Genomic DNA, 27326 nt, shown 5'->3' on the forward strand with positions numbered 1-27326 from the left:
TTTTGAGTAGAAGATTTCTGAATATTAGGAATAAAAGAATAATCATAAAAAGCATATTCATTTAATGTCCTAATTTGGAAATTTTTACTTTTCTAAGAACTCCTCAGAAAATTTTGCTTTTTTGCCAGTTGTATGACTCAAGGTAGCACTTGCTAGTTACTATAACAAACAAACCAAAATCGTGGTTGCTTAATTCAACAAATGTTTATTTGACACTTGTACAAAGTCTAATACAGATGTTCCTGGCTGAGCTATTCTTCTGGGAAGTTCCATCCAAGAAAAGGATCCCAGAGTCTATGTTCCCACCATCATGTGATTCTTCTATCTTGGAACACTGCACTTCCAGACAGTGAGTGAGATCATGGAAGATCATATCTTTCATGGACAGCCCATAATAATTTCCCTTTATTCTATTAACCAGAGCCAGTGGTATGGTTCCAACCTCCTTGGAACCAAGAGAGGCTGGGGAGCTTAACCTCTCTTTGCTCAGGAAGAAAAAGGGGGATTGCTGAGCCTCTAGTCAATCTCTGCCATAAAGTTATGCCAGTTGAAAAACATGGTAAAGGAAGTAAATATCAGCAATGGGAACAAATTTCTTCAATGATAGTTTTTTTACTAAAATTATCTTTATTAAAGTCTTGGTTCCAAAAAAAATTCTTGGTTCAAGGAATCAAATTTTAAAATGTAGTATTTTTATTATTCATATATGTAACTCAGTAAATAGAAATGATTTTACTGAGTTACTTATATTACACGTTTTATTCAATTGTGTTTTCCTAGAAAATTGAATGACAGTCAATAATTAGCCATCAATTAAGATGCATTATCAGAAATACTCTAGAAAAACACTATGGCATAATACAAATAGATAAAGTACAGAGTCAATATTCACTTTAATTGTATTTTAGCAGGTATATTATATATTAGATATAACTTTCGTATACATATGATGGGATACAATATTTCCTACAGTCTGATTTTCTTTTTCATGAATTATTTTATAAAGGAACTGTGTATTTAAGGCAATTAGTATACCCAAATAATATAAATAATCAAAAGATAAAAAATACTATATTATGGAAGTATGGTTGCAAGTGGCAGAAACTGTAACATTGAATTAATCAGATGTGAACTATTGTAGATTCTAACAATTAAGCAAGCTTTTGCAATATAAATATTAAAACTTATCAAGAAATACAATGTAATTGTAAGTTTGAACAATTACATAGGTGTATACATAGATTTGGAGTCTCTAAATATATTGAGGCATAGGGTTTACAGAGAAACTTGATCTGAAATTTTATGTGAACTAATTCTAAAAATAATTAAGAAATACTGGTTTTTCCAGGCACCTGAGAGGCTAAGTTGGTTAAGTATCTGCCTTTGGCTAAGGTCATGATCCCATGGTCCTGGGATCAAGCACTACATCAGGCTCCTTTCCTCAGTGGAGAGCCTGCTTTTCCCTTTCCCTCTGCCACTCTCCCATTAGTGCTTGCTCTCTCTCTCATGTGCACACATGCTGCCTCTCCCTCTCTCTCAAATAAATAAAATCTTGAAAAAAAGAAATACTAGTTTTTCATCAATCTTTGGGTTGAACTTCATTTTAGAAAGATGATAGATAGATAGATATGGTATTGTCTTCCAAACCAGCAAGACAACCTGTATGGTTTGGTAATTTCCAAAAATTTATAATAATTTTCTTTATTTACAAGTATTTCAAATTTGAAGTATACAAAACATTTTCTAAGTAAATATAATACATTAACTATTTTTACATGATTTGTCCATTCAGATTCCTTGCTGAAAATAAATTCATGATTAAGGCTTCATATACTTACAAGATTGAAGAATCAAAGCCCATAAAGGTTAAGGGCTAATACTGAACTAATTATTTTTATCAAAATGCTTCATGTCCAGGAAAGCAAGAGATGCATCACTAACTCTGCTGGTGATAATGTCTTATTTTTTTTTTTTAAAGATTTTATTTATTTATTTGACAGAGAGAGATCACAAGCAGGCAGAGAGAGAGGAGGAAGCCGGCTCCCTGCTGAGCGGAGAGCCCGATGCGGGGCTCGATCCCAAGACTTTGAGATCATGACCCAGGCCGAAGGCAGCGGCTTAACCCACTGAGCCACCAGGCGCCCCAGTGATGATGTCTTAAAACCAAAATTCTGCCTGGTTGCATTTAAAATTTTGTTATTTGTAATCAGGGTCAGCTCTCTATTTCAATATCACCTATGAGGCTGGTGGCTTCACCTAAATCTACTAAGCTGATACTTCTATAATTCTGGGTCAGTAGGAGTATCACAGGTCATTAATCATCATCTTTAGAAAAGTCCAATGTCCAACAGCACTTGCTTTTATCTGGCCAAAATTCTGGCCATATTGAAACCCACTAATTAAAAAGAATAAGTAAACTCTGCTTTTCCTTATCATTGAAAGAGTAAATCCCTCTACTTCTATATCACATATAATAATTGTTATATATTTTTAAAATTTATAACATGTCTACTAAAAAAAGAATCTGACATAAGATAAATATGTAATCAGAACTAAAAAATGATTAAAGTAGCAGAAATGGGAAATAGTGAGAGAAAGGAAGAAATACCAATGTGAGTTTATCTAGATAAGGGAAGTTACCACAATTAAAGGCAAAGCTGACATTGTTCTTTCTGGGAGTCTAAGAAATATACAGATTCTTTATAAAGAGGAAGCACACCATCTCACTCACAAAAAAAAAAAACAAAAAAAAAAACTTGTTCTGGAAATCTTTTTTTTTGTTTTGTTTTGTTTTTGTTTTTTTTTGTTCTGGAAATCTTTAAAAAGTACCATATGTGAATTGATTGAACTTAAATCATTAAGAATTTTGCTGTATGTTCATTCATATGTGGAATTTAAGAAACCACACAAATGAGCAAGGGGAAAAGAGAGAGAGAGAAAGAAACCAAAAAACAGACTCTTAACTATAGAGAACAAACTGATGGTAACCAGAATGCAGGTGAAGGAAGATAGGTGAAATAGATAATGGGCATTAAGGAGGGCACTGGTTGTAGGAAGCACAGGTGTTGTGTGGAAGTGTTGAATCACTAGATTGTATACCTGAAACCAATGTTATACTCTATGCTAACTAACAGGAATTTAAAATAAAAACTTAAAGAAAAAGAAGTTTTCTGTATAAAAGTTTGGGAATTTTAATAATGGGATGATTATTTATAAATAAGAGTCTTGAGAATGAAGTAGACCATTTATTTGTGGACAAATAAAGTATCATGTAACAAAGAACTGTTGTTCTTTGATTTTCAGTGTCATTAATATTTATTAAGCTATAGGTTCTTTTCTCTGTAAAATGATCTTCCAAAAAATCCATCTTGAAGACACTGTCAATAGCAACCCTTAACCAGAGCACTAAACCGTATTTTATGAACATACTTGGAAATTAATGGGTTTGTGGAAAAAATATTAAAAAGTATTGACTATTCAGAAAGAACCTAGGTGTTACAGGATATTAAGATTAACAATGGCATATTCTTTGACCTAAAGAAATTTATAATCCAATTAGCAGGATAAGAAATAAACAGGGATTGAACTGGAAATTGTGTAATACTAGTTATAAAAAGGAATATGTAAAAACAATGAAAGAATGATATTCAGTAAAGCATTCATTATGTATTTTAAATGAGTGTGAATGTGTTAAAGAGTCAACATAATCTAAAGTCCTCAGTATAACTTTACAAAGGAGGACTCTGTAATGTCCTGCCACCTACTGAGCATTTATTGTGAAGATTGTCTTTTTTTTTTAATTTCTTTTCAGCATAACAGAATTCATTGTTTTTACACCACACCCAGTGCTCCATGCAATACATGCCCTCCTTAATACCCACCACCTGAATCCCCCATGGAATGGGAGAAGATATTTGCAAATGACAGTACAGAAAAATGGTTGATATCCGGGATCTATAAAGAACTTTTCAAACTCAACACACACAAAACAGATAATCATATCAAAAAATGGGCAGAAGATATGAATAGACACTTCTCCAATGATGACATACAAATGGCTTACAGGCACATGAAAAAATGTTCATCATCACTAGCCATCAGGGAGATTCAAATTAAAACCACATTGAGATACCACCTTACACCAGTTAGAATGGCCAAAATTAGCAAGACAGGAAACAACGTGTGTTGGAGAGGATGTGGAGAAAGGGGAACCCTCTTACACTGTTGATGGGAATGCAAGTTGGTGTAGCCACTTTGGAGAGCAGTGTGGAGATTCCTTAGGAAATTAAAAATATAGGTTTCCTATGACCCTGCAATTGCACTACTGAGTATTTACCCCAAAGATACAGATATAGTGAAAAGAAGGGCCATCTTTACCCCTATGTTTATAGCAGCAATGGCCACGGTTGCCAAACTGTGGAAAGTACAAAAATGCCCTTCAATGGACGAATGGATAAGGAAGATGTGGTCCATATACACTATGGAGTATTATGCCTCCATCAGAAAGGATGAATACCCAACTTTTGTAGCAACATGGACAGGACTGGAAGAAATTATGCTGAGTGAAATAAGTCAAACAGAGAGAGTCAATTATCACAGGGTTTCACTTATTTGTGGAGCATAACAAATAGCATGGAAGACATAGGGAGATGGAGAGGAGAAGAGAGTTGAGGGAAATTGGAAGGGGAGATGAACCATGAGAGACTATTGACTCTGAAGATTTGTCTTTTGACTTCAAAGTTTATTAAGAAAAGAGGTGGAAACATAAAATAAAATACTGTACTATGTGTAGCAAGAGGACTGTTTATAAGGAAAACTTTCCTGAGAACACATATTTGGAATTTGAAAGTATAAATAATGGTTTTCCAGCTGAAAAAAAATAATGGTTTTCCAGCTGGTTAAGGAGAAAAAATCCATTTCCGAGAAATGCAATAGAATAGACAAATGGCTTAGAAACATAAAACAATATTTCCTGGAAATTATACTTAATTTGATACTGCTGGGCAGTTAGGCAATTAGAATGAAGAAATAAGTAGTTTGGCAGAGCCCAAATTGCAATGGATCTTAAGCCATCTTGAGAACTTTCAACTTTTCTATAGAACTCAGAGCTTTTCAATCAATGGGTATGTAACAAAAGGGTTAAAATGTACAGAGATACAGATCTCCTCAGTCCTGATGCAGCTAAAAGGGATTGAAATGCAGATCTGACAGGTCATAACTTAGATCAAGAGAGGAAAGTATCTTAATATATTTACCCTGATTTCTTTAAAATATTATAATACTTATGTGTTCCATGATGAACACTTTAAGAAGCCCTGCTATAGATGAGGGGAGTCAATAAAAGGGTTCAAGTGGGGGAGGGGAACTAACAGATTTGCACTGTAGTAAGTTTAGTTAGGGACTCTATGAATAACGGATTAGAAATGATAAAAGCCAGAGATAGGGAGACTAATTAAGTTAAGGTTCCTGGAAATCTCAGTAAAAGATGATTAAATTATGAACTAAGATATGGCATTGGATATAAAGATGAGGAAAGAAATTTAAGAGGTATTTAGGAGAGAGACTTGATAGGATTTGGTAGTACTACAACTTCGCTAAACTCCAGGAGTGTGTATGTCTACAGTAGAATGCAATGAAATGGTAGGTTCTAGTGGCCAATACAATGGTCCAGTGGATGTGGGGATTCCTACAAAGTATTAGAGGAAATATAGTACTGCTGATTTCTTCAGGACATAGGATAGAGAAAAATTTATGCATTTATGGCCTCTTTCTGCCATGTCAATCATTCCTAGCCTGGAGCAAAGATTGAGATACTGAGTTCTAACATTTCCTTTCCACCTCCCCTTGGGATCCAGCTTGTCTACCAAGAAGGATATTTCTTCCTGTTTCTCCATAATCTTTACTGGAAAGCCCTACACCATCTCCTGCATGAAGAGACATTCGGTGGTGTAGCAATGCCAATGACTCTGTAGGTAATCCAGGTGAATTTGGGGATTCAGGATTAGAACTCTAATCTGAAGATATAAACCACATTCTCCAGTTTATATCAACAATGCAGTACTATTTTGACCTCCCTTCTACTCTGTTCTTTTGTCCTGTTCTTATTTGCTTTATAATTCAAGCAAATAAAAGGAATGTTATCTAGTAGGCTCCAAATTCCAATGTATGGTGTTGAAGACTGAGGAAAATGGAACTCCATCAATCAAAATAAGATACATTATTATTTCATGATCTTTTTTGATATTTAATAAGATAATATCCTCAAGTAAGAACTACTTTTATTTTATAGAATATTTTATTTATTTATTTGTCAGAGAAAAAGAGAGAGCACAAGCAGGGGGAGGGGCAGAGAGTGAAGCTGCCTCCTTGCTGAGCAAGGAGTCAGAAGAGGGACTGGATCCCAAGACCCTGGGAATATGATCTGAGCTGAAGGCAGATTCTTCACTGACTGAACCATTGAGGCTTCTCTAAGAACTACTTTTAAAGGTCTGCAAGATGTTCAAAATATTTGGCTGGTTTTATCATTAACAAAACAGTTCTTCAATATATTTATAAAATACCTAATGGAATAAAATAATTTGCTAAGTTATATGAAATATAAACTTTTCACTCAAAACTATGTCCATAAAAGCCCAAATCAAAACACAAATTTTACTCAAATTAATTAGCATTTTTTCTTTCAACAGTATTAGTAATAAGCAAAAAAAAAATTGTAAGAGGAAAAAATACTTTTAAGTGTCATACCTTGTTTTTTACTTGGAGATATATTTTCATATCAAAATTTTATCATAAACCAAACCAAAATACAAAGAAAAGGGCAGCATATTTACTCTGGCAAATCGTTCAAGAGTTTAGGCTCTTCTGATTAATGTTGTTACCAAGGAGACACCTGATTATAACCTGTCTCATCAAGAAGGTTCATTCATTACTTCTAAAAGAAGAAGGTTTATTCATTACTTCTAAAATGTCTAAAAGACCTATCTATAGTAAAAAATCTAGTTTCCTAAGCTTTTGATTAAGAGAATCTATTAGAGATAAAAGTCTTTGGACATTCTTTCTGTTTAAAAACAAATAGAAACTTTCAGATAGTTTGTAGCAATGTCACCTTGCAATTGAAATTTTCCTTTTGAGAAAGGCAATTTAAATACCTAGCTATCTCTTATTTTTTCAAACATGGATGGTTGAATTGAGATATAATTAAAAACAGTGGTAATTCATTTTTTAATATTAAAAGCAATTCTTTATCATTACAAAAGTAATACACTTGTTTTAATGGTAGGATAAGAATTTCAGATACCAGTAAAATTAAAATTGTTGGTATTCATAATTTTAGTCTAAATGACTTGAGGTATAAGTTCTGAATCTGGGCAAAAATACATTACTTTCACAAAAATAATAATCTGATAAACTATATTCCCAATGGCATTATATAAAAGAGAATGTACTTATATTTGCTTAAACTTAATAATAATTCTACACTCATTTTTTTTAAAGATTTTATTCATTTATTTGACAGAGAGAAAGATCACAAGTAGGCAGAGAGGCAGGCAGAGAGAGGGGGAAGCAGGCTCCCCGCTGAGCAGAGAGCCTGATGCAGGGCTTGATCCCAGGACCCTGAGATCATGACCTGAGCCGAAGGCAGAGGCTTAACCCACTGAGCCACCCAGGTGCCCCTCTACACTCATTTTTATTTAGATGTTCAAGGTAATGTCTGAAAAGCATGAACACAGATTTCAAATGTTATTTGCAATTTTCGAAAGAAAAGTTAACAACCTAAATGAACAAAGAAATCACTCAATTCTTAAAAGAAATAGTATATTTAACAATTTTTGATAAATCAGAAAATGTAGGCAATGTAATCCACTATGGATGAGAATTCTGTTGGAGCACATTGGTTTTATTAGTTTTTGTTATTTTTTAATGGGTCACTTCAAATATAAACAATTATTCCTAACACCAATTAAATACAACAGCTAATAACAATATTATCTTGATTGCAAGATGACATATACTTGATATTTTTTAGGCACATTTTACTTTCTCTTAAGTCCTTCCCTGTGCCATTTTACAGAGATGGATTCATATTTCAGATAATAAAGAGTAGAACAGATGGAAACAAAATGAAGTACCATGAAAATGCAGAAATAAAGAACATTGTTCATGTGTGAAGATGATTCTTTCAGTAAAATTAACCATTACATTTCTCATTAAAATTATTTAGCTATTTTTTTTGGAATAAAATGTAAAACAATGAGAATGTAGAAATAAAAAGACTTTGAAATTAGGGGCAGGTGGGTGGCTCACTCAGTTGAGTGATTGACTCCTGAATTTGGCTCAGGTCACTATCACAGGGTCTTGAGATTGAGCCCTGTGTTGGACTCTGCAGTCAGTGGTGAGTCTGATTCTCTTTTTCTCCCTCAACCCCTCCTCCTCCAACTTGAGCACGCTCTCTCTCTTTCAAATAAGTAAGTAAGAAAAAAAAAAGACTCTGACATTAAATACAGTTGACCCTTGAAGAGCAGAGGGCTGGGCCACCAACTCCTAAGCAGTCAAAAATCCAGATATAACTTTTGGCTTCCCCGAACTAAATACTGATAGTCAGCAGTCAGTTAACACAGATTTTGTATGTCATATATATTTTATACTGTATTATTATAAAAAAGTAAGCTATGGGAAAGAAAAGGTTATTAAGAAAATCATAAGAATGAGAAAATATATTTTTAGTACTGTAATGTATTTATTGAAAAACTCCATATATAAGTGGACCACACAGTTCAAACCCATGTTGTTCAAGGGTCAACTGTAAAATATTTTATTTTCTTGTAAGTTATGGCAAAACAAAATGTAATCCTTAAGAACATTTCTGTTTAAAATGTTTAATTAGGCACACAATGCATCAGTAGCTTTAAGACATCAATCTCAAATGAACAAAATGTAGAAAGAAATTTTAAGTATGGACAGCACACATACAAAACACAACTAAAGCTTATACTAAGCTATCTATTTTAATTTTAAGTTGCCAGACAGCAAAGAATATTCTAATACATGCTTGAAGGAAGTACTTTCATGTGTGAAATGTTGATTTACGTAAAAGTCCACAATGTATTTACCTTGCACCAGTTAATGTAATTAGTACACTAAAAGAAAAACCTAGCCTATATCAAGTGAGAGTATTGTAATTTTAATCGGTAGTTGGTATTTATTTGTAAATGATATTTACCTTTAGGAGGGGTATGTCTTTGAATGTCTTTGAATGAAACAAAGAAAATTAGTCAATGCTATTTCAAATTTATAACTTTTAAAAAATGGATATATGATTTGTGAAATCATGGATAAAAATGGATATATCAGTTATGTTAAATCACAAACTGGTAGAGAGTACATATTCTTTAAAAAACATAAAAAGCTTGAAATTCAAGATAAGGGAATTTAGTCAGTCATACATGGATAATAATGGGAATGTTTCTTTTTGTTTTTAAAGATATTATTTATTTATTTGAGAGAGTGAGTGAAAGAGAAAGAGAGGACACACAAGCAGGAGCAGAGGGAAAGGGAGAGGGATAAGCAGACTCCCATGCTGAGCAGGAAGCCCAACATGGGGCTCAATCCCGGGACCCTGGGATCAAGACCTGAGCCAAAGGCAGATGCTTAACCAACTGAGTCACCCAGGCACCCTGGGGATGTTTCTAATTGAGTTTATTTGAAGGAAATTTCTCACCCATGTTCAATTCCATGAGTTTTTCCTCTTTTATCCTTGATCTGATGTTTGCTATTCTTAGTTTCATTATATAAAAAATTATATTTTTCTTTAATATGCTGTTATGTCATCATGTATTAAACCCTATTCATTTATCCTTCACACTCACTGGCATTTCTCATTTGAGTATAACTTTTGGAGGACCAAACATGGGTGGCTACATGATTATTCTTTTAATACTACTAGAATGCTAGAACTTTAGGTAAAGGTTTAAATGCTACAAGCCATGATTCTTCATATACAGTTGATCTAGATTGTACCTTAGAAGATAGCACACTCTTGACCTGAACCAGAAACACAGAAGCAATAATTGTAGATATGAAAAACCAAAAGATACTTCATAAAAGGAAGGAATGATGTTATTAATAGTAACTCAGGAATTAGAGATTTTATTAATTTCAAATCAAAGTGTTTTGAAATAGTGTTAATACATTCTTAATGTAGCATAATTAAATCAGAATATGAAGTGTTAAAGGGGACTATCTATAGATACATTGTTTTTGTAAATAACATATATATACACCTACACTTAGTTATCTTTCTATGAAATATATCCACACTTGTCAAAAACTCATCAAATAAAAATGGTATGAAAGATATGTATGTATTTACCAAATAGGTCCTTATCTTCAATGATTGCCATTTCAACCTCTTTTCCAGTAACTACTGTGCATGTGAAAGGAACTTGAAGAAGAACACTAATCTCACCAAAGGACTCCTTCTCCTTAAGTCTACCCATACAAACAAGTTCTTGAATTTTTTTCTGTAAGAGATATAGATAATTGATGTTCAATGAAACTACTTTCATTCAATGGATAAATACCATTATTATCAGAAATTCAATGTTCAGAAATAATTTTGGTGTATAGTATTTAAAATAAATAGCAATTTCATTCAAGTCAGAGAAAAGTGTTGTACACATATATTTAAATTATATTAGAACAATAGTAAATTGATAGACAATTTCAGCATATCTAAGGTAATTCAAAATACTAGTACTGTCATTTAGTGATCTGCAAATTAAATTTTTAATCCACTAAGGTGTTTCGGAAACATTGAGCTCATTCCATTTTTCAAGGTCCTAGGGTAGCATTTTGTAAATATAGCTTAGTTTTGGTGTTTTCTGAGCTACCATTTATTTAAATCAGCCCCAGAGGCAAAGCACATTTGTTGGACTAACACAGAATAAGAAAATAAGCACAGATGGCTAGGACCAGAATTGATGGAATTAATGGCCACAGATGGAACTCCATCAAGACTTTCTTGTTTAAATAAAAAGGAAACATGGAAAGTGAGTTTGACCAGGGAACTAGCAATTTACGTTCAAATTAGAAACAGCGGAAAAGGGCCTACCAGGTTTCAGTATGCATGATTCTGGAGAAAAAGTTGAAACTCCAAATTAACTTTTCATGGCGATCTCAACAGCTTTGAAATGGGGATGAGTTGATGAGCAGTAAGATTTGAAAAAAAATTTAAAAAGTGTAGTTCTTGAAGTAGGTTGATGACATTAACTCGGAAGAGATGAAAGCCTTTACTAAGCATCCTGGGGTCAAAAGTCAATATCTAACTTGAAGAATTGCTGCCCTGGCAAATCTTCACACTGAATATAATTTGGCAGAATCCAACTAAGTTTACATATTAAATTGAATGCCACTGAAGACTGCCTGGCCAATGAAATAAAGGATTAGCTCTGACTTTTCTACCACTGCATTGGTGTTTTAGAACTTCCTTCTGTCCTAGAACTTCATAAAACTGAAATCAAATAGACTGCACTCTTTTGGGTTTGATGTTTCAGCCAAGCATAATGCTTTGAGATTCATCTATATTCTTGTATGCATTACTTCTCTTTATTAAGTATGTCATTCCATTGTATGAATATATCACAATGCTTCTATCCATCTAACTGTCAATGGACATTTGGATTACTTACAGTTTTTGGCTTATGAAGATTCATGTAGATTATATTTCTATTTCTTTTGAGTAAATATTTAAGTAAAATTTCTGGGTCCTATGTTAAGTGTATTTTAACCAATCCAGTATTCTTAAAGTAGTACCTTGTTGTGGTTTTAATTTACATTTCTCCAAGGAATAAAGATATGAAGCATCTCTAAATGTGCTTTTTGGTCATTCCTATGTCTTACAACTCAGTATACAACGTATTTTACATTCCTGTGTCTTACAACTCAGTAAAAAGAAAAGAAATAACAAAAAATAGTAAAAAAATGTTAAACAGAAATTTCACAAAAGGAGACAAAAAATGTTCAATAATTAGGCTAGATTCAATTATGATTAAAGAGAATACATAAGTTTAAAACTTACCACTCTTTTTGGCTGTAGTTTCATAAGTCCTACAATATTTCTATAAATGTCACAATATCCAGAATTAATATAAGCCACAAAAGAAATTATCTTTCCACTTTCCACTATCACTGAAAATAAAAGAGATAATTCATTATTTTATACATTCTTCTCTACAAAAATTATTTTAGATATCACAATGAAAGATGACATATTTAATTCAGGAACGATTAATGGCAAGTTTTTTGATGGCTGGCAGTTCATATGCAGTACTCAGCAAATGATAAAAAATTTACATCTGTTATTTATATCTGTAACCTAATATATAGGTAAATATTGACAAGACTTTGGCAGTAAAGGCAGTGGCGTGCTAATAAACTGTCAGGTGGAGGAGATGAAAGTGTGGAGCAAGCCCCAATTTGTAGCATTTGCTAATTTTTTATGATATAGACATTCCTACCATGGCTGATTTCAAATTGCCAGTGGCTTAACAACCAGCTCATAAAATTGCTGAATATTTAGCTTTTGACTTTATGAGGACTGTGCCCTGAACCAGGCCTGGCACTCTACTAAATACGGCAGTGGTTAAAAACAAGGACTTTATACAGTTTTTTTTTTTTTTTTTTGTAAAACAAAAGACAAATAACAGAAACAAACAAAAAAACAAGGACTTCGAGACCATACTGGCCTGGTTTAAAACTCTACTCTGCCACTTCATATATGACCTCAGATAGATAATAGAACTTTTCTGAGCTTCAAGATTTTCATCTTTAAAAAGGCAAAATTGGGGGTCCTTGTTCTATACTTGACACGTGGTAATTAAATGTATATAATTTATCATAAGGTTTGGCACAAAGTATTACATAAAAACCATATTATTATTATCATTATTATTTTCTCAGATTTATGAAACCACCCTAAGGCCAAGATATACTTGAAGGTGAACTGGATAATACCTTTACAACTATCAGTGGATTAAAAAGCAATGTAAATAAAAAACATCTGATCTATATAACATTAAATTATCAACATAATACAATTTAAATAATAAAATCATTTGGATTTACATAAATTGAAATTACTATTTCGATTGAATTTCAGATTTCATTGTTCTAAAACATATCAATATTTTTTTCTAAAAACCCAAACACAGGTGCCTGGATGGCTCAGTGGGTTAAGCCTCTGCCTTCAGCTCAGGTCATGATCTCAGGGTCCTGGATTGAGTCCCGCATTGGGCTCTCTGCTTGGCAGGGAGCCTGCTTCCCCCTTTCTCTCTGCCTGCCTCTCTGCCTACTTGTGATCTCTCTTTGTCAAATAAATAAATAAAAATCTTTAATAAAAAAGTATAAACCCCAAACACAAAAGTGATAATATACATATAAAGATGTATATGTATCTTTCCTGTGATTTTTATAAAGTAGACAATTAAAAATATTTTCAATTATTTAAAAGCATTTATTTCATAGTGTAGAAGAGTATATATCAAAATGATAAAAATATTGATGTTACTGAAAAATAAGCTAGAGAATAGCATAGCTCTTTAAAAATTATGGTTAAAAAAGAACAAGGTAGCAGTTGGTAAATATAATTTATCATAAGCAAAAAATAAATGCCAACATACAATGGAAAATACTTTAAGATAAATCAAGTGACATTTCAATTATTTTTCTGACATGTTTATGAGAATATTCTATCTCCCTTTCCTCATATAATATTCAGAGCTCAAAGTTTATAATTAAACAATTAAAAGGTTATTCTGCTATCACCAATCATTTATTTTGCTTAAATGAAAATTTATGGTAATGCTTCTACTGTCTTATATTGTATTTGTTACAGCCAAACATTGACACTATACATTTATCTTAAAACATCAAAGTAAAGTATGTCTGTAAAATTACGTGTAAATTGTGTAGACAAAAAGAAATTTTCTCATAGATTGTACTCTGAAAAGCAGAGTATCTTTCTACCAAAAGGTTATGATAGTAGAGAAAATGTTATATGATAGTAGAGACTATCATGTAACTGTTTTCCTTCTTTTAGTCAATCGATAGGACATAAAGGAAGGCATAGAGCTTCGGTAATTGTAGGAAAAGGATACACTTAAATAGACACTAAGACGACCATTATTTCAAACGTTCAGAGCTGCAATATTATAAACCTTTTCTTGAAAGTCAAGTCCTATATAGATCATAGAGAATCATACATAATATCAAAGAGGATAAAGACCAAAGAAATTTTTCTTCGTATTGAAGGCAAGGCAACAATGAAAAGGCTGAAGCACTCATATGGCAGTCTCATTCCATAGAAGGGATATTTGCTATCCAAGTAATTGTCTATGGTCTTTATAATAATCTTAGCAAATGTTTATCTTAGTGAAGAAAATACAGAAAATCCATTTTCATCTAGGTAAGTAGTTTGAATTTAATAACATTAATAATATTACAAAATGTACAAGATGTAACATTACAAAAATATGTATCATCACTTGAGCAAGATTTTAAGTATTACTATTTTTGACTAGAAAAAGAATCATATGAAGTACTTGTAAAGATTTAACACCCCCCCCCATTATGTTTCCTAGTTTCTCCCATTTGGTTTCTGATCCTGCTTCCTGTTACAAAGAATTTAAGTCAGTGATGTCAAGATTAATATTGTCATCTTATCTTCATTCCTCTTAGGATACACAGAAAATGACAACATAAGATACAAAGGATTATAACAGAATATTATACAAAAAGATTTAGTCATGAACTGTATAGATTAAATTTTATTATTATTTAAAGGTCATATTCATTGATGTTAAGGAATTAAAGTTGATTTGTATTTAAAAATTAAGTTTTGCCAGAACCCTATCTGGAGACAATGGAGGACATATGTTTATGATTGCTTAAGACTGATATTCTTCCACCCGACATGAGATTCATTCATATGAGCAGATACACTACCCCATAAGAAAATGTAGATTAACAAGTTTGGAATTTTACTAGGATTCCAGAGGCACAGAATTGAATCTTAAAAGATAGGAGAAGAAAGAGGAAGAGAATATTCAGAAACATGCAGTGCATCTGTATCAGAAAGCAAGGGTTTAAGTGGAGAGACTTGCTGTAAATACCAGAACTTTCTCCACTGAAATGTAGTAACAAAATCAGCCCTAGTATTATGACCTGTATTTCTCCTATATATGTGTCCTGATGCAACTGATTCTTGAAAATATGAATAAAACTAAAGGAAGGCACTAATGCAAACTCCTTCTGAACAGAGTTTTGTTGGTTATAATATCACAGTTGATACTCTCCCCACCCTTAAGCCCAAAACGATGTACATCTTTGCATGTGAGAAGGGAGTTGAAAGGAAGAAATACAAGAAAAGAGGTTCAACCTAGAATCACTTCAAAGAGTAAACAAAACCAAAATCTCTCTACGTAAACACACTAATATCAAAATCCAGAAGAGTATTATTTTAACTATTACTTTAAATACCTTTATTGCTTGTTATTATAATTATTTTGCTCATAAAAAATCAGAAAATATACAAGAATACATAAATTACATGTATCTTATACACATATACATACATGGGTATAAATATATAAAAATGTGTTGTATGTGTAATATATATGCTCAAAAATATATAGCACAAAGATAGCTATTGTTGATATTTTTATTCACATACACTTCCAGAATATTTGGAAAATTCTGGGAATATATATGCATACATGTAAAATTATAGATTTGTATCATAATTTATAATGACTGACCAAAAATAAAAAATCTTCCCTCTTTAAATATAAGCTTGGGAATCACTGGAGTAAATCGTCTTAACTAAAATAAAAGTGAGGTACAAGTTCCATTTGTCATAAATGATAAAAAAAAAAAGCTATTTGGATTTCAGGAAAATGTAAAGGAAGCCATCAATGACAAAAAGTGCAAAAATGAAAGATGTATCAGAAAAAAAGACTAGTGAAAATGCCTTTGTATTTATAAACTAAATTTTAAGATTTTTATCATTAATCCAATTAATATATTTTTAATCTGATGACAAATGTAAAGGCTCTTAAGATAATATTCTAATTTTCAAGATTTTTTCTTCAAGAACATTGATAAAATCAATTTTATTTTAAAATGGAAAAAAATTAGGTTTTGAAACTCCTCGTAAAAAATTCACACCCATATTCTAAAACCTGAAATCATTAGACCATTACGAAAAGAACAAACTCGATTTTATCTTAAGGTAAATACCAGAAGGAAACTAAACATTAGGGATTATTATTTTTATTTCTGTTGTTTATATGCTAGAAAGTAGTCAGGAGTCCAATAAAACAATTTTATTCCAATTTTCAGATCAGAGTCATGATAAGAAGGAAAATTCCTTACTGGTTATTAGTATTATTACTGGGACAGTTTAAATGGAAACTAGTGATTAGAAAGATTGTTAAAGGACATCTTAATTAAGATAAACTCCATCCCATTAGCCTAGCAGACCAAAACAGAATGTTGGAGCAGAAGTATATCTGAGGATCTGCAAAACTGATACAGCTTCAAGCAAGAAATGCATTAGCTGAACGGGTATTGGTTTTCCTTGTAAAACTAGGCTACTGGAAAAAGAATGATATAGAAGAATAGCACTATTGATTGATATTTTTACTGAAGTGTAAGTGACATATAGCATTATATTAGTTTCAGGTACACAACGTAATGAATCAACATTTGCATACTTTGCAAAATGATCACCACAATAACTTTAGTTACTATCTGTCAACACACAAAGTTACAAATTGTCTTCCTTGTGATGAGAACTTTGAAGTACTATTACCTAAGCAACTTCCAAATTTATAATACATTATTGATTATAGTCACCATACTGTACATTTAATCCCCATGAGTTATTTATTTTATAACTGGAGGTTTGTGCTTTCTGATCCCCTTCACCCAATTTTCCCATTCTCAAACCCCCTCTCTCATCTGGATACCATCAACGCATTATCTGTATCTGAGTTTTGTTTTGTTTGTTCTTTTGATTCCACATATAAACAAAATCATTCAGTATTTATGTCCTTTAAGTTTGCTTAGTATAACATCCTCAAAGTCCATTCATGTTGTTGCAAATTACAAAACCTCATTCTTTTTTAACTGCTAGGTAGTTATTCCATTGTATATATACATATAAAACACATCTTCTTTGTCCATTCATCTACCAGTAGACATTTGAGGTGTTTCCATATCTTGGCCATTGTAAATAATGCTCCAGTGAACACAGGGGTGCATGTGTCTTTTAGAATTAGTGTTTTCATTTCCTCTGGGTAAATATGCAGAAATGGAATTGCTGGATCAAATAATAGTTGGGTTTTTTTGCAGTTTTAATTTTTTGAGGAGCCCTCATACTGTTTTCCATAGTGGGTGCACAAATTTAAACTCCCACCAACTCCAGCTTCGATATTATTTCTCAGTAGATGATAGATAGATGATAGATAGATAGATAGATAGATAGATGATGAATAGATTGATTGCTTCTATATAGGCATATATATGAACATATATGCCCAAAACCAGAGGTTTGAATATATATACATATACATATACATACACATATACTTGTATAGGGGAAGTGTGTGTATATGATATTTCATGAGATTCCATATTCCTTCCTCACACATATCCTGTCTTCTTATGATCTTGTAAAAGGACTGATGTTTAAGCACCTGTTATATTGTGTTTTGATTAATACTGCTGCTTTTGTTACTTAGATTTTAATGAGCTTGATGTTTTCAGAATTACATATTCGGTTTTGTCTTTTCATTTGAATTTGGAGCACTGCTTTGTAATATTACATTTGATTCCCCTCACACTTAAGGATTACCTTAGTAAATATACAACATGCATTTACCTGTGTCTACCAGAAAGAAAATTCTATATACGAATTTGCTATTATTATACTAAATTTTGATCCTTAAGTTTTTCAGATATTCTAACCATATCTGGGCTTTAACTAAATATCATTAAATAGCAAAATTCAGGTTAAACCCAAAACTATAAATATAGAATTCCAAATACCTCAAACTCTGGAGGTATAGAACATAAAGTGATTATTCAAGAAATATTAAATAATACAAAGGTGATTTCTGGAAGGACTTGTGTAAGATAGAAACTTCTCTTTTAAGTTTCGGAGAATTAGATCATTGGATTGTTTTATCTTGATTATTAAAAAATCCCTTTTTAAAATGAAATTTGACCTTCTTCAAGTTTTCTAACTTGTGCTTTTCTTTTGACTTTTGATATATTATAGAAGTATTTTTTTCCATCCAGTTTTTTAAATCATTAGAATGGACTTGTTTATAACCCTTTATTATCCTTAAAACTTTATTGTGTCTTTATTATATTTCATTTGTTTGTAACACGGTTTATTATTTGTAATTTTTTCTAAACAGCATTTCATTTCATAAATAACTACTATTTCTGTGCAGTTATTGCTTTATAGTTCATTGATCTCTGCACTTATTTTATTATTTTTTAAAATATCATTTATTTAGTCTTGCTTTCTTTTTCCAAACCTCTGGTTTCAAATGCCTAGATCATTCGTTTTTCTTTTTTTCTGATTTCTTAAGCATCAACACTACACATTTCTTTTATCTACAGTTTTAATTACATTTCATATATTTTGAAGTAAAGTGATTTTGTTATATGGTTGAGAATTTTCTTAATAGCCTTTAATCAGTGGGGTACAATAATAATATGTAACTTTCCAAACACTTAAGGACTGTCCTTTGCTGTCCTTTTAAAGTCAGTTTTAAGGTTTTTTTTTCCAATTTATTTATTTTCAGAAAAACATTATTCATTATTTTTTCACCACACCCAGTGCTCCATGCAAGCTGTGCCCTCTATAATACCCACCACCTGGTACCCCAACCTCCCATCCCCCCACCACTTCAAACCCCTCAGATTGTTTTTCAGAGTCCATAGTCTCTCATGGTTCACCTCCCCTTCCAATTTCCCTCAACTCCCTTCTCCTCTCTAACTCCCCATATCCTCCATGCTATTTGTTATGCTCCACAAATAAGTGAAACCATATGATAATTGACTCTCTCTGCTTGACTTATTTCACTCAGCATCATCTCTTCCAGTCCCGCCCATGTTGCTACAAAAGTTGGGTATTCATCCTTTCTGATGGAGGCATAATACTCCATAGTGTATATGGACCACATCTTCCTTATCTATTCATCCGTTGAAGGGCATCTTGGTTCTTTCCATAGTTTGGCGACTGTGGCCATTGCTGCTATAAACATTGGGGTACAGATGGCCCTTCTTTTCACGACATCTGTATCTTTGGGGTAAATACCCAGGAGTGCAATTGCAGGGTCGTAGGGAAGCTCTATTTTTAATTTCTTGAGGAATCTCCACACTCTTCTCCAAAGAGGCTGCACCAACTTGCGTTCCCACCAACAGTGGAAGAGGGTTCCCCTTTCTCCACATCCTCTCCAACACATGTTGTTTCCTGTTTTGTTAATTTTGGCCATTCTAACTGGTGTAAGGTGATATCTCAATGTGGTTTTAATTTGAATCTCCCTGAGGGCTAATGATGATGAGCATTTTTTCATGTGTCTGATAGCCATTTGTATGTCTTGATTGGAGAAGTGTATGTTCATATCTTCTGCCCATTTTTTGATGTGTAAGGTTTTTTTAGTTTTGCTCTTGACTCTATGTGAACACTCTACATAATGTATTTTCGTAAATGCTGCTTATGTCTTATTTGCTGGGGGAAAACTGCTATATATATATATATATATATATATATATATATATATAATGGCTTGAATTCTTTATTTGTAACGTTCAGTATCTAGTTGTCCTCAGTTTTAATCTATTTGATCTAGCAGTTCCTGAGAGAGCTATATATAAATAGTTAACTATAATGATTATGATACTTGTTTCTTCCTATAAGCTTATCAGTTGTTTATATACTTTGAGGCTCTTGGATGTGTACATGTTCCTAAGAGTCACGTTTCTCTCTCTCATTCCTATTAACAATATATAATGCCTTATTTGTTTACCACAATATTTTCATTGAATTGTATTTTGCTGTACCTTAAGATTGTTTCATCAGCTTAACATTCTTTTAAAATAAATGCATCATGTCATTTATACTGTTCTGTGGTATGATTTCCTTTTTAAATTATTTCTTCTTTTATGCTTGTCAATGTTTTCTAGTGAACTTTCTACTTCTGTATGTATAGAGAAACATTATTTTTAAGACTCCATGGTGTAGAGGTACTATAATTTAGGAGAATATAATAATTTTTGTAAAATTAAACTTTTAAGTGGTTCCAAGTTTTGCTAGTTAAAAATATTTTATAATAAATTTCTTTTATGAACATCTACAGATAGGTGCAAAATTTTCTATAAATTAAAATTTTTCAGCTAACCGACAGATGAAAAGATGCTCAATACCCCATTAACAAGGAAATACCAATCAAAACTACAATGAGATTTCACTTCACACCTGTCAAAATAGGAAAAATTAACACCACAGGAAACAGTAGGTATTGGTAATGATGTGGAAAAAAGGGAACCCTCTTACACTGTTGTTGAGAATGCAAACTGGTACACCCACTCTGGAAAACAGTATGGAGTTCTTCGAAAAGTTAAAAATAGAAATACTCTCTAATCCAGTAATTGCACTACTAGGTATTTACCCAAAAGATACAAAAATGCTGATTCAAAGGGGCACATGTACCCTGATGTTTATAGCAGCATTATCAACAATCGTCAAATTATGGAAAGAGCCCAAATGTCCATTGACTGATGAATAGATAAAGATGGTATATATATATATATATATATATATATATATATATATATACATAATACATACATACATACATATATCCATCAAAAAGAAGGAACTCTTGCCATTTGCAGTGATGTGGATGGAGTTAGAGTGTATTATGAAATTAGTCATTCAGAGAAAGACAAATACCATATGATTTCACTCATTTGTGAAATTTAAGAAACAGATAAACATAGGGCAAAAAAGAGAGAAGCAAACTGTAAAACAGACTCTTAACTATAGAAGACAGACTGAGGGTTAGTGGAAGGGACATGGATGGGGGATGGGCTAAATATGTGGTGAGCATTAAGGAGGCATTTGTTGTGATGAGCACTGGGTGTAATATATAAGTGATGACTCACTAAATTCTACTCCTGAAAGTAATAATACACTATATGTTAACTAACTGCAATTTAAATAAAAACTTGAAATTACAAAAAATGAAATTTTTCATATAGCATCTAATAGTAAATTCTGATATATTTTTGATAAATTTTAAAATGAATTCTAATTATTTTAATTGTTATGTCCTTGGTATTTACTGAGAGTTAGAATCCATTTATTTATGTATTTACTATTTGAATATTTTAATGAATTTTTGGTCATATATAGTGTCCATTTTTAAAACTGAGCTTTCTGTCTTTTTTATTTATTTGTAGTAATTCTTCAGAGTATGGTTATTTAATCTTCATTATTGTACACATTGCAAATGTTTACTTCTAGTTTCCCAAGAATTATTTCATTATTTATAATCTTATCACATAATTTTTACTACTTAGCATGTGATCAAACCTGTTAAAATTCTATTGATAAACTAGAAACTGAGAGAGACAATGATTACTAATATAATAATTCCATATTTTGAGACACCTGGCTGGCATAGTTGGTAGACCAATAATTCCATATTCTGTTTCAATAAATTTTTAAGGTTTTTAACTTAAAAATTTCATATATTTATAATTTGAATAATGTATGAGATAAGAGTTTTTATCTCAAATGGATAAAACTCCCAAAACAGTTGTTGAAAATTTTCAGCCCGATTTTCAGATCAGCCCAATTGATCTGAAAAGACCCTGCTATCATGTAGAAATTGATAAGTTTTCCTATTGAAATTTTACCAAAATTTTCCGGAACATATTGTATTTGCTCTTCCAGATAAAATTATGGCACTGACAATTTTGTTTGTCTCTCCAACCCCACACACTCTTAACTTTCTCTACTCTGTTGTTTGCCCTAGAATGCCAATACTGATACAATTCATCAACCAGTCTCCTTCATCCTTCGGGTTTTGTTTGAATTTGGCCAATGGGATGTAAATGAAGGTGACTATAGAAGAGGGAATTTGAGATACTTATTCCCCATCTGCCTCCCTGATAGACTACTATGTAGCAGAGGCTGAACACCTGTCCTAAGGTCACCAACTGCTACAGCAAAGTGCTTATACCTATAAATGCTATCATATACTGATAATTTTTTTCTAGTCTTTCCCCCTCAAACCTAGACATGGTAGTGGTTTTCTACTATATATGTCTCTGTGTTTCACCATCTTTTGGTACTTTTCCATAATCTTACCCTCACCTTTGTATGCTCTCTTCCTTAAACTCTCTTCCAACACTCCTAAGTAATATGTTGTCTATTTACTGCCAGATTCTTACTGATACTGATGGGCTTCAAGTCCCATAAGATATTCTGTCAATATTTTCATTACCATTCTATTCAATTCAGGTATTTGTTTAGGTGGAATTAAATGTTTACAATATTCCATTCTAATTTCTACTCCCTAAGTATTCTTTATGCCATTTTAAAAAGTATATAGTTTGGGACCATAAAGGGGTTTACACTTTTCTAACTGAGTTCATTTCTGGATACTTAAATTTTTTATATTTTAAGCGATATTTCCCATTATTTTGCAAAATTAGTTACTGTTTCTTGTACAAACTATGACATATTGATGTAATAAAAGAAGAGTTTTGAAGAAAAAACTGACACCTGACCCAAAGTCAATATCAATTACAGTGTCACAGTCAGAGTAAATAAAGCATAGTAATTGTTATACTCAAGAAGTTTATTCTACAAGAAAAAGTAGTATTGAGCAAATGTGGATCAGATGGAAGATCCACAGAGGACTTCCTTTTGTGCAAGATGTGTTGATCATCAAAGAATTTCGGTGGCATTACTAATGACTAACTTGATGCTAAGCAAATAGAAATATTTAAAAGGAAACATTTCAAATAACACAGGAACTGTATAATTACCATCTTCCAAAAATATTTCTGATTTCACTGGTATCATCATTTTCCCCCTAGAACTGTGATTAATGTTGATATATATCATATATATATATATGGAGATGGATGATTAATCTTGGTATATATATAAGATATATATATATATATATATACACACATACACACACACACATATGGTTAGTTAAACACATAAGTAGGTATATATATATATTTCATTTCTGTGGGATGCTGAAATGAAACCATTTCAGTAGGTTACTGAAAGTAACCATTGTATATAACCAATTTTCAGTTGTAATGGCAAAAATAACTTTATCTCACAGAATTACCTAGAGGATTAAAGAGATAATCTAACCTAATCTGCAAGAGACAGTGCTTTATAAATAGCACTAATTTAATAGAAGAAAACTATTTTGTATTTATGTAGAAAAATAGAAGTTCCTACGTTTTCACCTGATAATCATATATTTTAATCATAAATTCTATTTAATCATGGTAATTGTCCATTTAACAATGATACTCTGATTAGTTACTTCATTTTGACACTACCTAACCATCCTACATTGATTTTATTTCAATTACTTAAGCAACATTATCTCAGAGAAGAATAATCACATACTAAATGGACTGGCCCAAAGAGTACATTGGTAGTATGATGTATTCATAATTTGTATCTAGTATATATGATAATTAAATTTATTCATTATTTGAGATAATGATTTACTTCATTAATTTCACAATAATTAATTTTGATTCAGGAGCTATTCCATTTGGTATATGTTAATGTAATCTGGACCAACATAGCTAAACTGTTCAAGTAAAGAGATTTATTTTATTATATGCTTTCAGAACATTGGTTATTTATACACAAATTAGTTCAATCATTCTCTATGATATTTATGCAAATGTATACTTTAATATATCTATTAATGATCCAGTCATCATTTTTGTGCACAATATTCTGGCTTGAAAAATATGTGAAATTTTTCATTTTTAATATTTTAGTATTTCTCAAAACAACTTTAAAAAGATATGCTAAATACCATTTCCATTTTCAGAAATGGAATATTAATGTTTTTCCTATAAAATTTTATTTAAAATTTTTATACTAATCATTTTTATAATACCTATTTGTTACCCTGAAACTATTGTTTTCCTTTTAATCTCATTACTTTTACACATTGAACTGTGAATGTGAATTGTATACCCATAATTTTCCTATTGTCATCTCTATTTTTAACTTGACTAATAATTTTTCCTATTGTCATCTCTATTTTTAACTAACGACTAACATTTTAAATTGTTTTTGCCACATGATATCTAATTAAATATCTTCTTCCCCACATGTGCAAATTGTTTTCTAACACCCTTTCCCATGATGCATGGTACTTCCTGTTATATACTATACATTATTCATCTGCATGTTAGTGTCTTACTTAAGATAACACACTAATAAAAACCTAAGCTAAGAGTATGAAAAAGTTGTTAGAACTTTTATAAGAAGTAAACTTAAAGCATGTTTCAAGAATGATATAATTATACACATTGATGAAATATTTCTAAGAATTTTTCCTAAGGAAATAATCAGGTAAATAGGTAGTTGGGTATTAAGTATTCAAAACTGAGCATGTAATTTTTTATGCAACTTAAACAATAATTAAGAAAGAAATGTTTAAATAAATTATAATAAATCATAAAATATATTATGCTTCCACTAAATTCAGAATTCAAAACTGTTATTGGTGTGCATAGATTCATTTTATAAGAGCCAGTGAAAAAGTGTTCCATTAACTCTATAGTATTCAGCTTTGACAAAATATATAAAGATTATTTGCTTTTGAATTAAAACACTGGAAAGAACATAGGTAAAGTTTAATAATTCTATAAGAGCATAATTAGAATTTACATATGCGTTATAATTTTTTGTTTTCCCAAAATGTATACACTGAGATATAAATTACTTTCATGAGTAGATGTCTGGGGCCACTGAGAACAAATAGGAGGTGTATAGCGTGCTGCTTCTCCAGAAAACTCATGGTATAGCAGATAGTCCAATAAAAAATAGCATGGTAGCCTTTCCCTCACAGGGAATGAGAATTGTGGTACATCATTCAGTGTTCTGCTTGATGTTTGTTAGGCTGCTCCATTTCTCTTGGATCATGGGTGGTATTTGGCATCTTCTTAGATGTATGGGGGCTGCTAAGAACAAAAAGAACAGGGTGGCATGTTGCTAGTTCAGAGGACCCATTGTACCTCAGAAGATACCAGAAAGTATAAGAGATTATGAGTTCCTGAAAAAAAAAAATCTAACCAGCAAATTCCTCTAATTAAGAATCCACACACATAAATCCAGAGAAGGCATACCCACAGAAAAGTTTGAAAGGTCCTAGATCCCTAGCTAGACGGACTGATGAAGGTTTTTCCCTGTATAATCATAGTTCATAAAAACTGGGAGAGGTGGATGTTTTTTTCAAATGTACAAATATGGAAAAATAACCCAAACAAAGAAACAAAATGAATCTTCAGAAACCAATCCCCCCAAAATAGAAATATATGAATTACTTGGCAAAGAATAAGAAATAACATGCATAAACATTTTTAGAAAGTAGAAGCTAGGAAGATGGTAGAGGAAGCCTCAGACCTGTATTCCCCTCAGAGAAATGGAATTAACATTACACGACTAATTGCCTTTGTGAGAAATCCAGAGAGCAATTAAGAAGTTCCTGTACTGTAGGCAAGCACAAAACCAAATACATAAAATCTGGTAGGAAAATTCATGGTATTTTCTCACCAGACTCACTCCTAGTCGTGTTGTGGCATGATTAGGAAGAAACCACTATTACCCAGATTCTCCCTGGGTAGGGAAAGAAATGGAATGTACATACAATGTTCTGACTTTGGGGAAGCTGCCCAGGAGACTGATTTCTATCTTGTCTGAATTTAAGCACTGATGAGAAAGGAATGTCAGGTTGGGATCCACTGAGAACAAAAATGTTCAATATATACCAGAGTATACAGTACCACAGACAGATACTAACTAGGTACTCTTCATTAGTAGCACTTGACAAACTTCTTCAGTAAGATTACACATTTAAACTCAGAGAGAATACATCCCAGAAAAGCTTTGGAAGATGCTTAGAATATCCAGGTGGGATGACTTAAGAAAAACTTCCCAGGGCAAAAACCTTAACACAAAGACTGGAGAAGTGATTGATATTTTTTTTAAATTTCCAAAGTCCCAACAGAAGATAGCAAAATATACAAAGAAACAGAGGGATATGAACCATTTAAAAGGACAAATTAAATCACAAGAAGCTGGCCCTAAAGAAATGGAGACAATAACTACCAGGCATAGAACTAAAGAAAAAAAAAAAAAAGGTCATAGAGATGTTGAATGAATTAAAAGAGAACACAGAGAGGCAATTATATGAAATCAGGAAAATAGGAAAATGATGTATGAACAAAATGAGAATATCATCATAGATAGAAAAAAATGTAGAAGAACCAAACTGAAATTCTAGAACTAAAGAATAAAACAAATGAAATTAAAATTTCACTAGAGGGATTTTATAGCTATTGACCAGACAACAGAAAGAATCAGCAAACTTGAAGATAGGACTTTTGAAATTACTGATGCACAAGAGCTAAAAGAAAAATAGAAAAGAACAAAGAAAACCTGAAGTACTTGAGGACAGCATTACATAGAACATGCATATTATAGGACTCGCAGAAGGAGATGAAAAGAAGAAGGGGCAGAGATCCTATGTGAAGGAATAATGGCTAAAAACTTCTCGACCTTGAGAAAAAAATGAATATATACATTCAAGAAGCTCAATTCACTCCAACTAGAAGAAAGCATACACACAGACAAATCATAATAAAATTGTCCAGTCACATTGAGAATTGTGAAAGCAGCAAGTAAAAACAGCTATCACATACAAGGCAACTCTAGGGATCTGCTGTACAACACTGTGTTATAGTTAACACCACCATATACTACGAAGTCATGTATGTCTGTGCTTGGTGTTTATTACCACAACAAAAAATTAATTGGTGCTAAGTAACTTGAGTTACTAATATTTTTTCATTATTTCTGCCTTAAAACATAGCCTGAGTAATACACACACATACACACACACACATATGCAATTTCCTATCAACAAAAATTCTTTCAGTTTTTGAAGTACTGTTAATCAATCATTGAC

The 27326-nt window shown here is 31.9% G+C and overlaps 1 protein-coding gene across 1 annotated transcript in view; it reads right to left on the reverse strand.

Annotated features, from left to right (window-relative positions):
• Positions 1-10331: 10331 nt before the first annotated feature.
• CNBD1 (cyclic nucleotide binding domain containing 1) overlaps positions 10332-27326 on the reverse strand; it is a 373802-nt gene continuing 356807 nt past the window's right edge. Inside the window, exons 9-10 of the mRNA XM_044246969.1 lie at positions 12077-12186; positions 10332-10520 (exon numbers count right to left, since the gene is read on the reverse strand). Coding sequence (XP_044102904.1) covers positions 10332-10520; positions 12077-12186 — 299 coding nt within the window. The remainder of the gene's footprint in view (positions 10521-12076; positions 12187-27326) is intronic.

This window comes from Neovison vison, chromosome 4 (assembly GCF_020171115.1).
Source record: "Neovison vison isolate M4711 chromosome 4, ASM_NN_V1, whole genome shotgun sequence".
Classification (NCBI taxonomy): domain Eukaryota; kingdom Metazoa; phylum Chordata; class Mammalia; order Carnivora; family Mustelidae; genus Neogale; species Neogale vison.